This window comes from Carex rostrata, chromosome 1, assembly GCF_964058835.1.
Source record: "Carex rostrata chromosome 1, lpCarRost1.2, whole genome shotgun sequence".
Classification (NCBI taxonomy): Eukaryota; Viridiplantae; Streptophyta; class Magnoliopsida; order Poales; family Cyperaceae; genus Carex; species Carex rostrata.
This window is the reverse complement of record NC_135918.1, coordinates 11,066,299-11,085,082: the sequence shown is the minus strand read 5'-3', so window position 1 is coordinate 11,085,082 and position 18,784 is coordinate 11,066,299. Positions and strand designations below refer to the sequence as shown.

The window sequence follows — 18,784 nt, the reverse complement described above, 5'->3', positions numbered from 1 at the left end:
ATGTTTTTATGCAGAAATATCAACAAAACAAGCCGAATTGTCTGCTGGCGGGCCGCCGATCATCGAGGACTTGGTCGCAAAATGAAATGGAGTTTGGCGATATGCAACTGCAACTTGGTGGCCCTCGAAGACCTGGCAGCCCGCGACCTCCTTCTGACGGGCCGCACTACCAGCTGCTTTAGAAGAAACTCAAACTGAGAGTTTGGCGACCCATAACCTATAACTGGCGGGGCACGACTTCTCTCTGGCGACCCGCGATCTTTTTTGGCGGGCCGCGAGATGCCCCTGGCGAGCTGCCGCCTAGCAGAAAATTTTGTTCAGTTCTTTTTTGTTGGATGTATTGATTTTTTGGTTGGAAGTAATGGGAGGACCACCAGTTGCAACTTTTTAAGATCAAACTAAAATTTTGGAATTTTTGGGAACGGGAACTGATCTGCATCATAATTTAAAGACAGCTTGTAATTTTCTTTTTTGTTGGATGTATTGATTTGTTTGTTTTTATTTATTTCCCATTTTCTTTTTTGATGGTGAATATTTTTCGACCGATCCTTAATTTGCATATGGTGAGCCCATGCATATCCTTCTCAAGGCCGTAGTCCTCCATCCTATGGTGGACATATATATATAGAGGTAGGAGTAGATCTGTTCTGTTGCCAAATCCAAAATCACATCTGACCTCCGGATTCCCTCCATCCACACGAGTACACGACAACAACTTGTTAGATCTCATTCTACTCGGTGCGGTATTGCACTGGATCTGATTTCTTTAAAATTTAAATAATGGGACACTGCTCGGTTCTTTGCCCCGCCTGACCGGATCCGTTCCTCTGAGTTAAGTTAACTCAAATTTAATTCAGGCCAATCCGGTTCACGCCTTGCGGCCTTAGCATGGGTCCTTTAAATCGAATATAAACTCAAAATTTGAGCTAACTCAGAGGAAACGAATTCCACCTGACCTCTTTTCCTTTTTTTCTCCATCCCGACCGTTTATTTTTCAAAATCGAATTCATTCGCCCCCAATTCCCGCTGTGATCGTGACATCAACCAAATTAGATAAGGTGCCATGCTACCCATCATCAATGGCGTATGCATCACTAGAACTCAAACTTCCCTCCATTTCTTACTATTTACAAACAGGCCCCTATCTCTTTCGCAAATTATTTTCCTCCGATTCATTATCCTTCCCGACAAACGGCAAAAAATTCTCACATATATTCCAGCAATGTGCTGAGATCGGGGCCCATCTTTCAGGCAGATCAGCTCATGCCCAGCTGATCACATCGGGATTCGTGCCAACTACATATGTGTTAAATTGCTTGATCCATATGTACATCAAGTGCTCGGACCTTGACCATGCACACAAGGTGTTTGACCGCATGCTCTATAGGTGAACTCTTTGTTTTTTCTGAATCAGAAAGTTTTGTTGTATATGTAATGAATGGTTATAGTTGATTACTTGATGTTAATGGTTATAGTTGAACACTTTGTGCAAAAGACTAACTTATCTTTCTGGTATCCATTACTCATGTCCAAATCTGTTCTATGTTAATTATATTGAAACAATTGCAAAATACTTATTTCACTCGTTTTTTTTTTCCTCTGTCAGGGATATTGTTTCATGGAATACAATGATCACTGGTAATGCAAACAATGGCTCAATGCAGATGGCACGGCATCTATTTGATAAAATGCCCGAGAGAGATGTCATCTCATGGAACTCTATTATTTTAGGCTACAACCAAAAAGAAAACTCATGTGAGTCTATTAACCTTTTCTTGGAGATGATTCATACTGGAATCACCCCGAATCATACCACCTTTGCAATAATACTCAAAGCATGCACTTTATTGAAATTTTTTGACTTGGGCATCCAAGTGCACGCTTTAGTTGCTAAGTCAGGTTTGGATCTGGATGCTGTAACAGGTAGTGCCCTTTTGGACATGTACGCAAAATGTGGGTACTTTTATGATTCTGTCCAGTTTTTTCATGAAATGCCAAATAAAAACCAGATTTCATGGAGTGCCATAATATCTGGGTGCGTGCAAAATGAGAAGTACATTTACGGGTTGGATCTGTTTGTACAGATGCAGTGGTCTGGATATGGCAGTAACCAGTCAGCCTATGCGAGCATGTTTCGATCTTGCGCTACATTAAGTTCTCTGACTTTGGGCCAGGAGTTTCATGCACATGCAATAAAGAATAATTTTGGCCACGATATAGTGGTTGGTACTGCTATAGTTGACATGTACGCAAAGTGCAGTAGGTTGGATTGTGCCTTGAGGGCATTTTGGGGTTTTCACAAGCCTGCAATACAAACATGGAATGCTATACTTGTAGGTTTTGCAAAAAATGGATGTGGGTTGGAGGCAATTGAACTATTTAGACGCATAATTAGGTTAAATGCCAGGTTCAATGAGATAACCTTATCTGCGGTTATTGGTGCTTGTGCAAATATTAAAGCATCCATACCTGGTTCACAGATCCATTCTATCATAATAAAATCTGGATTCAATTCATATGCCTCTGTGGCAAATGCAATTTTGGATTTTTATGGGAAATGCAAGCTTTTGTTGGAAGCATCCTGTGTTTTTGAAGAAATGGGAACACGAGATGTGGTTTCATGGAATGCTATCATAACATCTCTCGAGCAAAATGGACGTCTAGATGACACTTTGGTGTGTTTCAATAAGATGCTAAGATTAGGGCTAGAGTTTGGCATGATGCCCGATGATTTTACCTATGGTAGTGTGATCAAGGCTTGTGCGGGGTTAAAATCTTTGGATCTTGGAGTTAGAGTTCACAGTAAAGTCATAAAATCTGGACTAGGGTTTGACACATTTGTTGGGTGTGCCCTAGTTGACATGTATTGCAAATGTGGCATGATCGATGAAGCACTAAAACTTCATGCAATAATCGGCATGCAACAGTTGGTTTCCTGGAATGCGATAATTTCTGGATTTTCATCACAAAAGCAGAGCAAAGAAGCCCAAAATTTATTTTTGAAAATGCTTGAATCAGGTTTTAAGCCCGATAACTTCACCTATGCCACAGTGCTGGATAGCTGTGCTGATCTGGCCACGGCTGGTTTGGGGAGGCAAATCCACGCACAGATCCTAAAGCAGAATATGATTGGAGATTTTTATGTGGCAAGCACCCTTTTGGACATGTATGCAAAATGTGGCGATTTGAAAGATGCCCTCTCGATGTTTGATAGAATGCCCAACAGAGACCTGGTCACATGGAATGCTATAATATGTGGCTATGCTCTCTATGGACATGGTTTAGAGGCAATTAGCATGTTTGATAGAATGCAATGTGAAAATGTTGAACCTAATCATGCTACTTTTGTTTCAATTCTTCGTGCATGTGGGCATGTAGGCTTGTACGATGCGGGTATTCATTATTTTGATTTGATGCATAGCCGGTACGGCTTGGAACCCCAATTGGAGCACTACTCATGCATGGTTGATATCGTGGGTAGATCCAAGGGTCCCTTTGAAGCCCTAGAAATTATAAACAACATGCCATTTGAGCCTGATGCAATAATTTGGCGTATCCTTTTGAGTGCCTTGAAAATTCGCGAGGGCCATGCAACTGAATTAGCGATTGCTGAGCTGGCAGCCCAGAAGGTTTTATTAATGGATCCAGAGGATTCTTCCGCATACTTGTTATTGTGCAACATTTATGGGGAGAAGGGAGAATGGGGGGAGGTTTCCAGAGTGAGAAAGTTGATGAGAGAGAATGGACCGAAGAAAGAGCCGGGTTGTAGTTGGATCGAGGTGGCCAGTGAGATGCACGCATTTGTTGCGGGAGATGTGAATCACCGCAGAATCAAAGAGTTGCATGAGATTTTAGGCATGTTGATTGGGGAAATGGGTGAGGTCAGGAATGTGCTGGAATCGGGTTTGGATTTGGACCTGTTCTATAAGGAAGAGAGAGGATAGGAGCAAACATGTGTGCATTTGAGGTTTTCGATTGGAAATCAGAATCAGATAATTTAAATTGGAATCTCTCTATGCCTGATGGATATTAGCATGTGATTCTCTAAGAATAGGAATTGAAAGAAGGTAAAATAGTGAGAGCTGAACTGGACGGTTTGACATGTGACTTTGTTGGGTACTTGTAAAAGACCTTTTGCAATTACACATAATTATATTTTAAATTTCCATATGTACCCTACGTCCCTAGCAAACTCACTGTTTCATCATCATGTCCATGAAATTATCCTTTTTACCCCGGAAACCTTGAGAACGATCCACCTAGCCCTTTCTCATTCGTACATGTTTACTTGGCCAAACATTTAGTGAAGAACATAAAAAAAAGGAAAGAATCATCCCGCTTTAGCGCTGCAAACCTGCAATTGGCAGCAGCAGGGCCCTGCTTGTGGGTTTAGGGTCCAGTGACGATTTCCTGCTATTCTCTCCCTGAAGCAGCAGCAATTCAGCACCACCTTCTCGATCTCATCATATTGTATCTTACCAGTTGATTTTGACTTTAGTCAAATCAAAGAAAGAAGGAGAAGGGAAGAGTGTCGGTATCAGTCATTCAGCAAGGACCCACATTGTCAGGTTTAATGAGGGAGGGGATGAGAAGAGTCTGACACTGACAGGTGGGGTGATGGGTTGAGTTTAGGGGTTACTCTCTTTATTTCCTTGCAAAGGAAAAAAGGAGACCTCAGCTGGGGAGACCCTTGAAGGCAAAGAGTGAGTATCCCCAATGATACCTGATCGTGTAGAATACTCACAGCCAAAATCGATTTGATGCCTATTTGAAATATGGGGGTCCACTTTAAGATTCGTGCCATATTGAAATGGACAACTTGGATCTCATTCTACACGGTCAGGTATTGCACAAGTTCTGCCTGGTGCGACCTCTCTAGCAGATACAGGATAACTGTATAATATCTCAAGGGAGACTAGAGAGTTAAGCAAATAGTTGTGACTGTGTGACTTTGTTATACTGTTGCGCGAGCTGATCGACTTTACTTTAGCTTTCTTAATTTTTTACTTTTCAACTAGTAAAAGTTCACGATATATGACTCATATGAGCTAATGCAGCGTGCAGCGTCATTTGAATATTATTTATTTTTACCATTTTAGCGATCATAAAAAAAATGATATCTAAATTGAACATTAATGATATGTAGAGTTCACATATCATGTCTATAAAACTTAATAAAACTAAATATATATTTTACCATTAACAAAGTGATTTTTTTTTTTAACAATTTGAAATTAACGACTTGTATTCAAAGTATGAAATTTAATTCGTGATCTAATTATATATCATTTTCATCAAAATACTAAAATTCGGAATCCAGCAAAATTGTCTAGTTAAAATCATCACAGAATGGGGCCGCATTTTTCTTCTGAATGCGGCTATTTAAACTTTTGCTTTCATGCCAATAATTTTGGTATTTGTGATATTCGGTGGATCTTGTTATCAAATGTGATGTATGTTGATGAGTGGACTGCGGATGCATATATGAAACGAGAGTCAGATAGATAGATTGAAAGACAGAATCTTTTTATTTCATTATGATTGTTACTTTACAGCATTGTATTACACCTCTATATATAGTGTATAGATCAGATATCTGATATCTCTAATTACATCTTATGCCACTAACTAACTGTCTGATCTAACTAACTAGGCTGTTATATCATCAGCTCTATTTACAATCATGCCACTATGCCTAACTAACTTTACTAACTCCAATACTCCCCCCGCAAGCTGAGCTGTGAGAACTGACGGTCAGCTTGGTAGATAGAAGACTAAACCGAGGGGCTGCCAGAGGTTTAGTGAAAATATCGGCGAGTTGGTCTTTGGAAGAAAGAAAGCGAATGTGAAGAGAGTTATTCGCAACCCGTTCGCGAACGAAATGGTAATCAATCTCTACATGTTTGGTGCGAGAGTTGACCATTGGATTCGATGCCAAAAATGTAGCACCGATATTGTCACACCAAAGAGTAGGAGAAGAGGGCAAGGTGACATGAAGTTCGGCCAAAAGGTATTGAAGCCACATCAATTCAGAACTGGTCACGGCAAGAGATTTGTACTCGGCCTCGGTACTTGATCGAGCTACGGTAGGTTGCTTCTTTGACCCCCATGAGATAATATTTGCGCCAAGAAAGACACAGAACCCGGTAGTCGATTTGCGATCATCCGGGGAACCGGCCCAGTCGGCGTCGGAGTAAGCATGTAGAGACAGAGAGGAAGCCGGCTGGAGTGTAATGCCATGAGTTAAGGTGCCTTTGAGAAAACGTAAGATCCGTTTAACCGCCGCCCAATGAGAGGTGGTAGGAGAGTGCATGAATTGGGAAACTTTGTTGACCAAGAAAGCAATATCGGGTCGGGTAAGGGTGGCATATTGAAGGGCCCCAACAATCGAGCGATAAAGTTGAGGGTTGTTGAAAGGATTACCATCACTTTTGGAGAGGGTGGTATTGGGCACCATGGGGGAGGGAAGAGGGTTGGAATCAAGCATGTTTGCCCTTGTCAACACATCTTTGAGATACTTAGATTGGGAGAGATGAAGGCCTTTAGAAACCGAGTTGACCTCAATACCAAGAAAGTAGTGTAAGTGGCCAAGATCCTTCACTGGGAATTGTTTTTGGAGGGAATGAATGAAAGAACGGATCACCTCGAGGCTTGAACCCGTGACAATGATGTCATCGACATACACGAGAACAATAAGTGTAACCCCATTGGAAGCAAAGATGAAGAGAGACGGGTCATAACGGGATGCCTTAAATCCATGAGCAAGAAGCGCATTGCTTAACGCATGGAACCAAGCGCGCAGACTTTGCTTTAACCCATAGATAGCCTTGTTCAAGCGACACACATGATGGGGCTTAGAAGGATCAACGAAACCTGGCGGTTGCTCCATATAGTCCGTTTCGTGGAGATCACCATGGAGAAAGGCATTTTGGACATCTAATTGGTGAAGAGACCAACCCCGAGAGAGAGCAATGGTGAGGACAAGTCGAATAGTCGTGGGTCGGACAACGGGACTATATGTCTCAAAATAATCTATTCCTTCCTCTTGGTGAAAACCCTTAGCCACTAGCCGAGCTTTGTACCGTTCGAGAGTGCCATCCGAATGGCGGTTAATCTTGTAAACCCACTTGCACCCGACGATGTTTTGGTTGGGAGAGGGAGGAACAAGGACCCACGTGTTATTGGATAGAAGAGCAGCATGTTCCTTTGACATAGCTTCAACCCAATGAGAATGAGACTTAGCCTGACTATATGTCTTTGGCTCAGTTGTGATGTAAGTATCGGCTAACAAGGCATAATGGTTACTGTTTGAGCGACTCCTGGTAATCATAGGATGCGTGGAATTGGGTTTAGAAGATGTGGAATTGGCAATACCAGGAGTGTCTGGAAGAGATTGCAACTCACTGGCGAAATTAGGAGTTTTAGCACGCCTGGAATAAGTCTGAGGTGGGTTCGGATCGGCTGCAGGCATGGGAGTAGGCGGAGGAACAGCTGGAGGCCGTCTGGAATACACAAGAAGAGGTGACGGATCCGGTCCAATCATGGTTGGATCCGAAGCAGGAGAGGAGACGCCAGGGAGATTGAGAATGGTAGAAGGATCCAGTCCAACCTTGGTTGGATCCGAAAGTGGGATGGGGCCAATAGGGAGAGCTGGAGGTTGTAAAGGGGAGAGGCAGGGATCGGCTGCAGTGTTGGAAGCACCCGAAATCCTAAGGGGACCACTGGATGAAGGAGGTGGAGGGATGAATGGATGTGAAGTAGTAGAAGGTGGTGCTGTGGGTAGTATGGGATTGTCTGTGACCTGGAAGGGAATAGCATTGTGTTGATTTGCGCCAGATAGAACAGGTGAATGCAAAGGCAGCCAAGTAGAAATCTCTGAAGAGGTATGAGAGGCAGAACCTGAGCCAAGAGAGTGATTCTGAAATGGGAACTGAGATTCATCAAAAATCACATGGCGAGAAATAAACAATTTATTAGAATCAAGATGTAGACATTTATAGCCCTTTTGAGAAAGGAAATAACCAATGAATACACATGGTTTGGAACGAGCTTGGAGTTTATGGTTGTTATAAGGCCTTGTGTATGGGAAACATAAACATCCCAAAACCCGCAAAAACACATAATCGGGTTGTTTATTAAAAAGTTTGAAGAAAGGAGAAGAGAAAGAAGTAGTAGAGGGTTGGCGATTGATCAAATAAATCACACTCGAGAAAATATCATCCCAAAATCGTGTAGGAATAGAGGCTCGTGCCATAATGGCAAGTGAAAGTTCCACCACGTGGCGGGCTTGCGTTCCGACACCCCGTTTTGTTGGGGGGTGTAAGGACATGTGGTTTGGTGAATAAGTGATGGAAAAGCACGAGAGATGGGCTTGTATTCGGTGCCACCGTCCGTTCGAAGAATCTTTATCGAGTGTTGTAACAAGTTTTCCACTTGACTTTTAAAGGATGTAAACACGCGCAAGACCTCATCTTTAGAATGTAAAAAATAGATCCAAGAGTAACGTGAATAGTCATCAATGAACACAATATAGTAACGAAAACCGTTATTAGAAAGTAATGGTGCGGGACCCCACAAGTCCGAGTATACAATCTCTAAAGGAAAAGAAGAAGTAGAAGTGCTAGAAACAAAAGGCAAGTGATGTGACTTGGCTACAATGCAATCATGACACAAATCCAATTTAGTGTTATTACAAGGTAAATCACAACAATGTAAAAGTTTGCGAGTAGTAGCCATAGATGGGTGACCAAGGCGTGCATGCCAAGTGTTGAGTGAAACTTTTGCACCATATAAGGCTTGAGGCTTTATTATAAGGGAGAAGGAGTAGAGACCATGGTCAACCTTTGCTTGAATGAGTGTCCTCATAGTGCGGCGCTCCTTAATCAAACAAAAATTTGAGAAAAACTCAATGAGAATAGAGTTATCTCGCAAAAGTCTAGAGAGACTAATAAGGTTTTTGGTAAATGAAGGCACAATTAGAACATCTTGTAATGAGATTGTATAACCCGAAAATTGAAAATTAGAGGATCCAATGTGAGTTATATCCATACCCGCACCATTACCTATGTGAAGTTTTTCGTGGCCTTCGTAAGGCAAGAACGAGGCAAGGTTATTGAGGTCGTTCGTCACGTGGTGGGTCGCTCCCGAGTCAAGAATCCATTCTGGACCAGCTTAGAAGGTGGAAGACTGAGCACTATTAGCTTGAAAGGAAGCTGGCTGGGTCACATGAGCTTGAAATTGGGTCTGGGACTGTTCAGGGTAATTAACCAAATCAGCCCTGTACCAACAGTTACGGGCCTGATGGCCTCTTTTGTCACAGATTTGACAAATCTTGTCTCTGTCTGGGTTCGGCTTGGAGCTGCGCTGAGAAGAGGAGTCATGCCTGGGCCCGCTAGCAGGCCTGGAAACGGCCTGGTTGCGCTGGACCTGATGAGAGCCGCCACGTGACCGATAGCCCCCTCTATTGGATCTGAAATTAGAGGATTGCTGACCCGATTTGGTGTAAAAGGCTACCGGGTTTTGTGAGGAGGGAAGAGAAGAAGACCCATCGGTCTGTTGAGAGAGGAGAATACGGGATTCATCGCCATAGATGAGGGCCGTGAGGTCAGCCACAGATCGAGGTGGCGCCGTCTGAACTGCTACAACTAACGAGTCGAACTCAGATCCAAGACCCTGAAGAATATACATCTGGAGGTCATCGTCGGAAACAGGTTCACCGATGAAAGCGAGTTCGTCAGCCACGGACTGGATCTTCTGAATGTACTCAAGACAGGTAGCTCCGCCTTTGAAAGTGCTCTGGAGACGACGCCTGAGTTCAGAGAGTCGGGCTCTGGATGTGGCCGAAAAGGAACGGCGGATGATATGCCATAGATCGGCGGAGGTTTTGGCAGAGACGACCTGAGCCAAGATCTCGCGGGTGAGAGAAGACCGGAGCCACCCTAGAAGCATTTGATCCTGCTGATACCAAGGCAGATACGCTGGATTTGAAACAGAAACTCCGGCATCATTGATGAATGTCACGGAAGGAGCGGTGGAACCATTAGAGGGATCAGCATGAGCTAAAGGATCAGTTGCCATTTGCTCTGATACCATGAAACGAGAGTCAGATAGATAGATTGAAAGACAGAATCTTTTTATTTCATTATGATTGTTACTTTACAGCATTGTATTACACCTCTATATATAGTGTATAGATCAGATATCTGATATCTCTAATTACATCTTATGCCACTAACTAACTGTCTGATCTAACTAACTAGGTTGTTATATCATCAGCTCTATTTACAATCATGCCACTATGCCTAACTAACTTTACTAACTCCAATAATATAAATGCGAATTAGGTTTGATGGACTCCAAAGTCATAAGATCTGTTTTAATATTCGTGCATATTTGTGTCAATTTTCATGTGTATGAATCTTAAAGTGGATCAGACAATCCTGAAACCCATCAGATTCAAAAATAGATCTAATGCGCATTGAACCTACTTCGTTCTTTGAGTGATGGTGATGAGCCTAACACCTTAAAACTAACAATTTATTGTTGTTCGTTATTGGAATTTGCATATGCCTTTATTTGAACTAGTAATTTTTGGATGATGAAGTTTACTATCTATTTTAGGTGAGTATTTCCGATAATATAAAGCTACTTACATTATGACAGAACCTGAAACATCGATTTAATTTATGGAGTTGCGTTTTATTTTTTATTTGCCTCTTGCTTTCTTTAAACCATTAAATATTCGTGGAAATTTTATTTTTACAAGTAGGATAATGATGTATAAGTATATATAATATTTTCATGCCTTGATAATAGGGCGGGCATTGTTACGTATTTATGTATTGAAAAGAAACAACATATTACGTTTATATGTCTTGAAAGAAATCTTGATTGAATAGCAAAATTGAAAAATGAAAATTGTACAATCACGAAAAATCTTAAGATTTATTACATGCCATGCAGCAAGAGGAATCTAACATAGCAAGCAATCATCCGCTTACCTACTGCAAAATTAAAGAACAATTTAAAGAAGAAAAAAACTCAGAATTTTCTGTTCATTCCCGAAAGTAGATTCACCATCCCCAAAACATTAACAAGCAAATAATATATCTGCCACAAAGCCTTCTTAATTCAAAAATAAACCTCATTATTGAATTGAACACATCTCATTTATGCATTTATACACATAATAAATAATAAAAGAAGAGCTTGTTTTAACCTAAGCTTGTAGGAAGCTGGCATATTTGGCACCGAGAAAGAGCCTCTGCACTGAAAGAAGAGCATTCTTTCTCACCTCAGCATTGTCATGGTTCATGAGATTCATGACTCGCTCCTTTGCCTTCAGGTCTGAAACCACAATGCGCCCGCCTGGGTGATACTGGATGAACTGTGACAGGTCGTAACAGGCAACAGCCAGTGCTGTTGGGTCATTTGACGTCTCCATGATTGTCAATAGAACACGCAGAATCTGAACATTTTGTGCAATTTAAGATAAAAAAGAAAACAGTTAACTTCTATAGGTTGTCGTATGCATGCCAACACATGAGTGAGGTTATGGTACTATGCATAGCGCATACTATAGATCAATATCTCCATTTTCAAAGTTCAAAATGTCAATCTGAACCGTTCAACATGATCTCCACATGAAAATGTACTTGTAGATCAAATTTTACATTTTTTGGAACTTTTTTACTAATTTTTTTAGGTAGCAAATCACTTGATCTAAATATTCCTAGTAGTGATTTTCTACCTATCTAAAAAACTGATAAAAAATAAAAAATATAAAATTTAGTCTGCAAGTATATTTTCATAGAGACATCATGTTGAATGGTTCAGATCGACGGTTTGGATTTTGAAAATGAAGATATTGATCCATAGTACGGACCAATCTGCGCTATGCACAGTACCATAGCCTCACTTCCCAACACAGTATTAATTAATGAGAAGTCACAACAGTATATATTCACAGAAAGTATATTTATCAGAAGGATGAAGAAACCAATAAAGTGACCCTGAACCTAAAGAATAAGCATATATGATCGAGACAGTTCATTATCTAGTCTTAACTGAAAAGGTATAAGCAAATAGTATGTATCTGAGAAAGATAATATATTTATTGGTCCAGCTATATGCTTTAGTACTCTATATACAGCAATTACCATTTCTCTGTCAATTTCTTTCTCATCATGACACAGTATTATTCTACTCGTGCTGGTAAATACAGAGTAATATATCATGATAGCTGACCACAGTACAGTATTAGTGTATGCTTTAGTACTATATGTACAGAAAAAATTATCTCGCTGTCAATTTTGTTTCTCATCATAATGCAGGATTACTAGTAAGAGGAAACTTCTTTTCTTTTCTTTTCTCTTTTTGGTGGAGCTAGATTTTTAGGTCTCACCTATCAATAGTGTATAATATATCACTAAAAATTAAAAGCACTAAAAGATGAAAAAAAAATGAACCAAAAAAGTAAAAGGAAAGATATTTTTTGAAACTGAGACCAGACAAATATTCGTATGGCAATACCTGAAAATCACTCTCTTCAAAATTACTAATATTCTCACGCCAAAATCCCGGGTCTTTGTGCATTGGAGACCAGTCAAGGTGTCCCAAAAGGACTTGTTGCTTGTACTTGTCAAATGAACTCAGACGTTTGATGTTCTCTTTGAGCCCTGCCTCTAGCTGATTAAGTGCTTCCAACAAATCCTATATTCCACAAAAATTAACTCATAATGTATAGAAATCAAAGAGTGTATTTGAAACTGTCTCTTGTATATCCCTCTATATCAAGATTCAAGAGAAATGCAAACATTTAAAACTATCTCCCAGTTAAAAAATCACACCAAGTATTCTTCATGATAATTTGATTAGGCACATCGAGTTTTAGCTGTCTGGTTAAAGTTAAAAATAAAAATTGGGAAGTAAAATAAATAAACACATTTTTTAACAGCTAAAAATCTTAATCCAATGGCAAAACTAGTAACACATTTTCTAAATAACACAGCCATCTCACTCATCCATTGAGAAGAGAGGAATTGAAAAGGCATTGTGGACAAAGGAACTTTGAATTTGCCAGGCAACTTGGATTGAACAAGTGAATTAAGTAGCATTTTAAAAATGAGACAAATTATTACCTCATCGCTCCAAGCCTGCGCTTTTAGGCTTTGAACAATTTGGGGCAAACCAAGGTCAATCATTTGGGCCGCAAATGCAGTCTTTGGAATCAGATTTCTAAAGATGAGCACCACAACTCTGACAACCTTCACAGTGAAATAATAATCTCTTTATATGCCTTTACATTACTGTGTCAACAAGGAAGCATATCAAAAGCTAAGGTTGAGTACTGCACACATTTGGAATACCGATGCATTTGGTTTGGTCATAATTGACTCTGATATAACCAGGATTTACCAAATTGGCAAGTACAAAACTTGTGCCGAACCAAGGATTAGCATCCCAACCTTTTTCTCTCTCAATGTATAGATTACAGTAGGGTTAAATGCCCCATTGTTTTTTTGCGCCCCAATCATGACTCACATTCTTATCTCCGCTTTCCAAGTCCAAAGAGTTGATCCTAACTGCTCAACATGATCTTCATAAATGTTCCTGGAGACCAAATTTTATATATGTTGGAAATTTTTACTATTTTTTAAGATAGGTACAAAATCACTGTTTTTTTATGGTAAACTTCTGAAAAGCGTTGATTTTGTACCTATCTAAAAAAATAGTAAAAAAAGTTCCAAAAAAATAAATATAAAATTTGATCTCCAAGCACATTTTAATATGGAGATCATGTTAAGCGGTTTAGATCGTATGTTTGGACTTTTAAAGCGAAGATAAAAATAAGAGGCAAGATTGAGGCATTTGAACCCTACTCATATATTAGATACAGGTCTCAACTTCAATTACAGCTTCAAAGAAGCCATTTTGTTACAACAAAATGTCAAGCTTCTAAGCAATGTCTAAACCTCGACCCATGAATAAAAAATGTAGTAAAAATAAAAGAAAGAAAGAAGAGCCTAGATCCAGTCAGTAACAGAATGGAATAGTTCTCTTATCCAACTAGTAGTGATTAGTAGCACAGTTGACTTAAACAAGAAGTCATCTGACCTTTTCTTTAGTAGATCCCTTGACTACCTCCATGAGGCTAGATATGACCCGAGTAGTTGACAGATTGTCAATGGCTGGCTCAAAGTATGACAACAACCAGATGCATAAACATGTTTCATAAAGAATCTGCAAAAAAAAAAAAAAAAAAAAAAAAAAAAAAAAAAAAGGAAGCAAAACTGAGAGTTGTGCATACCAGTGCGAACTATTTAGGTTTCCTGAAGGTAACCTCACATAGTGACTTTTATATCTTGATCAGTAATATCTAGTGAAGTTATGACAGAAGTATATAAATTCTCAGCAGAACTCTGCCTTTTGTTTTTGAGACTAAACATTTTTTAATTGTTGGAAGTTAAATTAAATTAGGGATGTTCAAATGGTCAGTTTGGTTGAAACCGAAGTAAAATAGCCAAACCAAACTTTTTTTTTATTTTTAAAAATCCAACCGAATTAAAATGGCCAACCGAATAACAACCAAACCATTTAAATTGAATTAAATTTTGGTTTGTTTAGTTGAACCGAATAAGAGAGATCAAATTTCAAAAAGTCAAAACTCAATACATACACCAATACATTTGTAATTTCATAGAAATAAATATCAAGATAACAGTACACACATTGTTCAATTCCATACAAAATATGTAGATGCTCTAAAATATCCAAACCAAAATGACAGGAAGGAAGCGATGATTGAACCAAACAAAATATAAACCATACTTGTACCATTATAATTCGGTTGGTTCAGTTTAGTCGGTATTGAAAAGTCCAAACAGAACAGATCCATTTAAACCAAAAAATTTCAGCTCGGCTGAAAACTAAACAAAAAGGACCGTTTGAACACCCCTAAATAAAACTATGGCTAGCACTTGATTATTTTGTTTGTAGTAAAGCAAAAAAACTTAAGACCGGAAAACACGCATGTAAACACACGCACTGAACTACAAGAAAAATATTAACAATAAAATGAAGAAAAAAAAAACGAAAATGAGTACAGTTTGTACCATAAAGTATTTACTATTTCACTATACAAGAACGCAATAACATAATCCTGTACATGTATAGCTTGAACAATATAGTAATATACAGTTTTCATAAAAGGGAGAAATACTTTTAAGATAGAAAAGACAAGGTCTACATTGTACCTGTATAGACTGCTGATTGGAGGCAGGAGAGATCAGAGGAATCAGCAACTTCACACCGTCACCTTGCACAAACAGAGACCGAACTGATGCCTCTTTTAGAAGAGTTGCAAGGCAGTTTATAGCAACTGGGACAGAGCATGTGGGATCTGATGGGTTCCTCAGCTGTTTAAAACAAGGAAAAAAGTTATTTTATGGGAGAATTTCATGTATACCCCTCAAATGGTTAATTTCATGTAACGTTCAGGTATATGCTTGTTTATGCATTAGAAGTAGAGAAATGACCCATTTGCCCTCAGAAACTGACCAATTAGAAGACTGACATTTTTCTTAAACATGCTACACATTTTTTTAATAAAGGGCAAAATGGGTATTTTATAAATTTAAAATGAGTTTCTATAGAAAAGACAATAAATGGGTAAATTTCTGAGTTTTTGAAATTTAGAAGGGTAAATATGATATTATGAACTTTAGAGGGGGGAGTACATAATTTCAAAGTTTTTAAGGGGTATACCAGAAACTCCCCCTTTATTATATCACCTGCATCAAATGTTGCATTGCCACCTACAAAACTCTTCTTACAAGAGATGTGTATTAGAAATTGAAACTAAATGTGAAATATCTAACCTGAGAGCACAGCCAGTCTACAAGACCCCTTAACACATCATGAATTGTTGTCAATTTGCTTTTTGAGCCTGATGATTCTCCATTCAATATCCCGCCATTTTGAACTTTTGGGCGCACACTGAAATTTAAAAGGTTAGAGAAATTAATGAAACTAAGACACTGTAGAGTAAATTAGAAAGGTCGAAGCTGCCAAAAAGGTGGAATAGAAAATATATACACTATTACCTTACTATTGTCGACAGAATTTTGCAACTCTTTTCCTGTATGAACCAATTACCTTTCCATAATAACCTGTAGATTTTATCAAAGATATTATTTAGCAAAATTAACTACACTGTTTTCTCATTGACGCTTCTTATTAACTAATGACATGTATAAATTTAACAAAAAAGAAGAAACAAATATAGAGAAGGGTTCAAGTGCCTCCATTTTTCATGCCTCACACTTTGTAAAAGCCTTGATGGTAGAACTTCTACAACTCCAACAAAATAAAACTGCTAAATGTGATCCATATTACTTCCTCAGCATGCATATGAAAAATACGGCATTTTTTTACATTGCTTTGATGGGAACCAAGACCTTGAATGTGATCCATATCAGTGGATTTTTAAGAGCACTTGATGCCAATTCAAACAAGATAAAAGATGTTGTAATTTTTTATGTATGAGCAGAAAAGGTGATAGAGATCAAATCTTTATTCTGATATATGAGTTTTATATTTTAATTTAATAATTTAGTGGAGGCATTTGAATCCTCCTCATAAATATAGCTCCCAGGTTCTTGTGTTTTTCCAAGTAATTTCAAGCGACAGTTTTGAGTGTCACATGCATTGCTTCATCTTTGTAAGGGGACTGACACTATAAAATAACTTCAAGCCACCATATATGAAAAAATGGTCGTCAAGTACTTTAAAGAACCAAATTTAATAAAAAGAAAAAAAAAAGGAAAAAGAAACTAGATACCTTAGGAAAGGGTCGTAGGTATCTTCATCGGAGAGGGATTTATCATGAAACAATCTCGCTCGCATAGGGTTTGCTAGAAATTTTACAATTAAGAGATGAGTAATTTACAGCAACCTTGCTATTTGGTAAATCTGTAAACACAAGATCAATACTTGTAGTCTAGGAAAGGTAGATCCGGAGAAGTTAATTTTAATTCAGAAATCCGATTTAGACAATTAATTTTCCATTGACCTTTTTGTGATTAGTTGATGGGTCGAAAAACAAAATTCAATTATATACGAAAGTTCATCATTTGGCCTTGGAATTAACCATTACCTGTGAGCATGTCATCAATGAGTGCCAGAACATACTCCACAGTCTCTTCCTTTGAAATATTTCTTAGGATGTTCACAAAAACCCTAACATAAGCAGGGCCCTCCTGAAAATTTTAGTCAAAATTTAAACTTTAGGTACCTAAGGAGTAAGGATTTATTCACTTCACCCTATTTAAGGGCCTGGATTCACAAAACATAAGCTAAGGATTTCTGTAAAGCTCAGCTTGGTTCTCATCTACTCTATATTTATATTTTAGCCTGAATCGACCCTTGCTTCTATAACTGATCAAAAACGTTAAACCAACTTTGTTGTTAAACTAAATTGTGCAAATACGCCTAAATAGACTTGATCTAGCCTCAATTAATTAAACCCAATGTGCCCCAAAATTGACCCTTAGAAGAAAATAAACACACATCGTCGAGCAAAGCAGCTTTCTGGTTTTCAGGTCTTTTGTCGTAGCGGCGAAGCAACTGGAGACATGCGCTAGTTATAAGCTTTGTTGACATGTACGTTTCCCATGGTATGTCCCTCTTCAGCACCTTTAATTATTCAAAAGGAAATAAGTGTTAGCAATCAGAACATATATTTGCTGGTATGCTCATCAAATAGATAAATCACAGTTCATAAAATGGATATTTTCTTCCCAAAAATTGAAGAGAAAATAGATTTTAGTAAACTACTAACGAAAATGAACGAGATGACTGACCTGTTCTGTTGTGAGCTCGGCGTGATCCATAACCATGGAAGTCAAACCTTCAAATTCACCTCTTGATTGAGCGCGTTTAGATCTATTTGCAACGAAATTATATTACAAATAAGTGATAATTAGATCTATTGAGTAGAATGCGAGGAGCAAAAGTGCATATTTGTCAGGTGTTGGCGCTGGTGAGGTTGTAATCGAGAAATGGAGAAGAGGAGGAGAAGCGTGCGCGGAGTCGATTTGATCGAGAAAAAGAAAGAAAGAAAGAAAGAAAGAGAAATAATGAATTTGGGCAGCAGAATTAATAATTGGTCGGGTTGCTATTTATCTGGACCAATAATTATTATTTTTAAAAAAATATATATATATCTGGACCAGTAATTATCAAAGAAACTTTTAAATGCTGATTAGAATTATAATAAAAAAAATTCGTTTATTATAGAAGTCGCATTACCGTAAGAGTTCATGTATAAATTTTAATGCATCAAAATAGCAAATTGTGTATAATTTTAACTTTCTACGTCATGTACCTTTTTAGACGTATTAATATTAACAAATTATGTATTTTGATACTGGGCGTATAATTTTAATGTATCGAAAAAATTTATCTTGTACGAAGTTTTAATGCGTCCGAAAAAAATAAATTATGTAGAAATTTCAATTGTACATGATTTATTTTTTTAGGTGCATTAAAGTTTGTATGTTTGAATTTAACAAAATCTATATTTCTCAAGTATTCTTTTTTTTTTTTTTTTTTTTTTAAAAAAAAAAAACCTATCAGGGTGACAATATCCTCCTGTTATAGTGTTATATACAGGACAACTTTCTATCGGTAATTAAACACATCAATTATATACAGTATACAGTATTGCAGCCAAAGCCTAGCCTCCTGCCCTCCTGCACTGGCTGCACAGCTCTATCAGATCTTC

The 18,784-nt window shown here is 38.4% G+C and overlaps 2 protein-coding genes across 2 annotated transcripts; one reads left to right on the top strand and one right to left on the bottom strand.

Moving 5' to 3' along the window:
- The first annotated feature begins 923 nt into the window (after window positions 1-923).
- LOC144558287 (Pentatricopeptide repeat (PPR) superfamily protein) lies at window positions 924-5,008 on the top strand. Its single transcript, XM_078307100.1, has 2 exons — window positions 924-1,387; window positions 1,607-5,008. Exons 1-2 carry the CDS (start codon window positions 1,080-1,082, stop codon window positions 3,942-3,944), a joined length of 2,646 nt encoding a protein of 881 aa, XP_078163226.1. The 5' UTR covers window positions 924-1,079; the 3' UTR covers window positions 3,945-5,008.
- Window positions 5,009-10,903: 5,895 nt separating this feature from the next.
- On the bottom strand, window positions 10,904-18,168 carry LOC144558276 (putative V-type proton ATPase subunit H). Its single transcript, XM_078307089.1, has 11 exons — window positions 17,862-18,168; window positions 17,569-17,694; window positions 17,156-17,258; window positions 16,841-16,913; window positions 16,104-16,169; window positions 15,879-15,996; window positions 15,255-15,416; window positions 14,116-14,241; window positions 13,140-13,265; window positions 12,532-12,711; window positions 10,904-11,467 (listed from the first exon to the last, which is right to left on the bottom strand). Exons 1-11 carry the CDS (start codon window positions 17,895-17,897, stop codon window positions 11,219-11,221), a joined length of 1,365 nt encoding a protein of 454 aa, XP_078163215.1. The 5' UTR covers window positions 17,898-18,168; the 3' UTR covers window positions 10,904-11,218.
- Window positions 18,169-18,784: the final 616 nt, after the last annotated feature.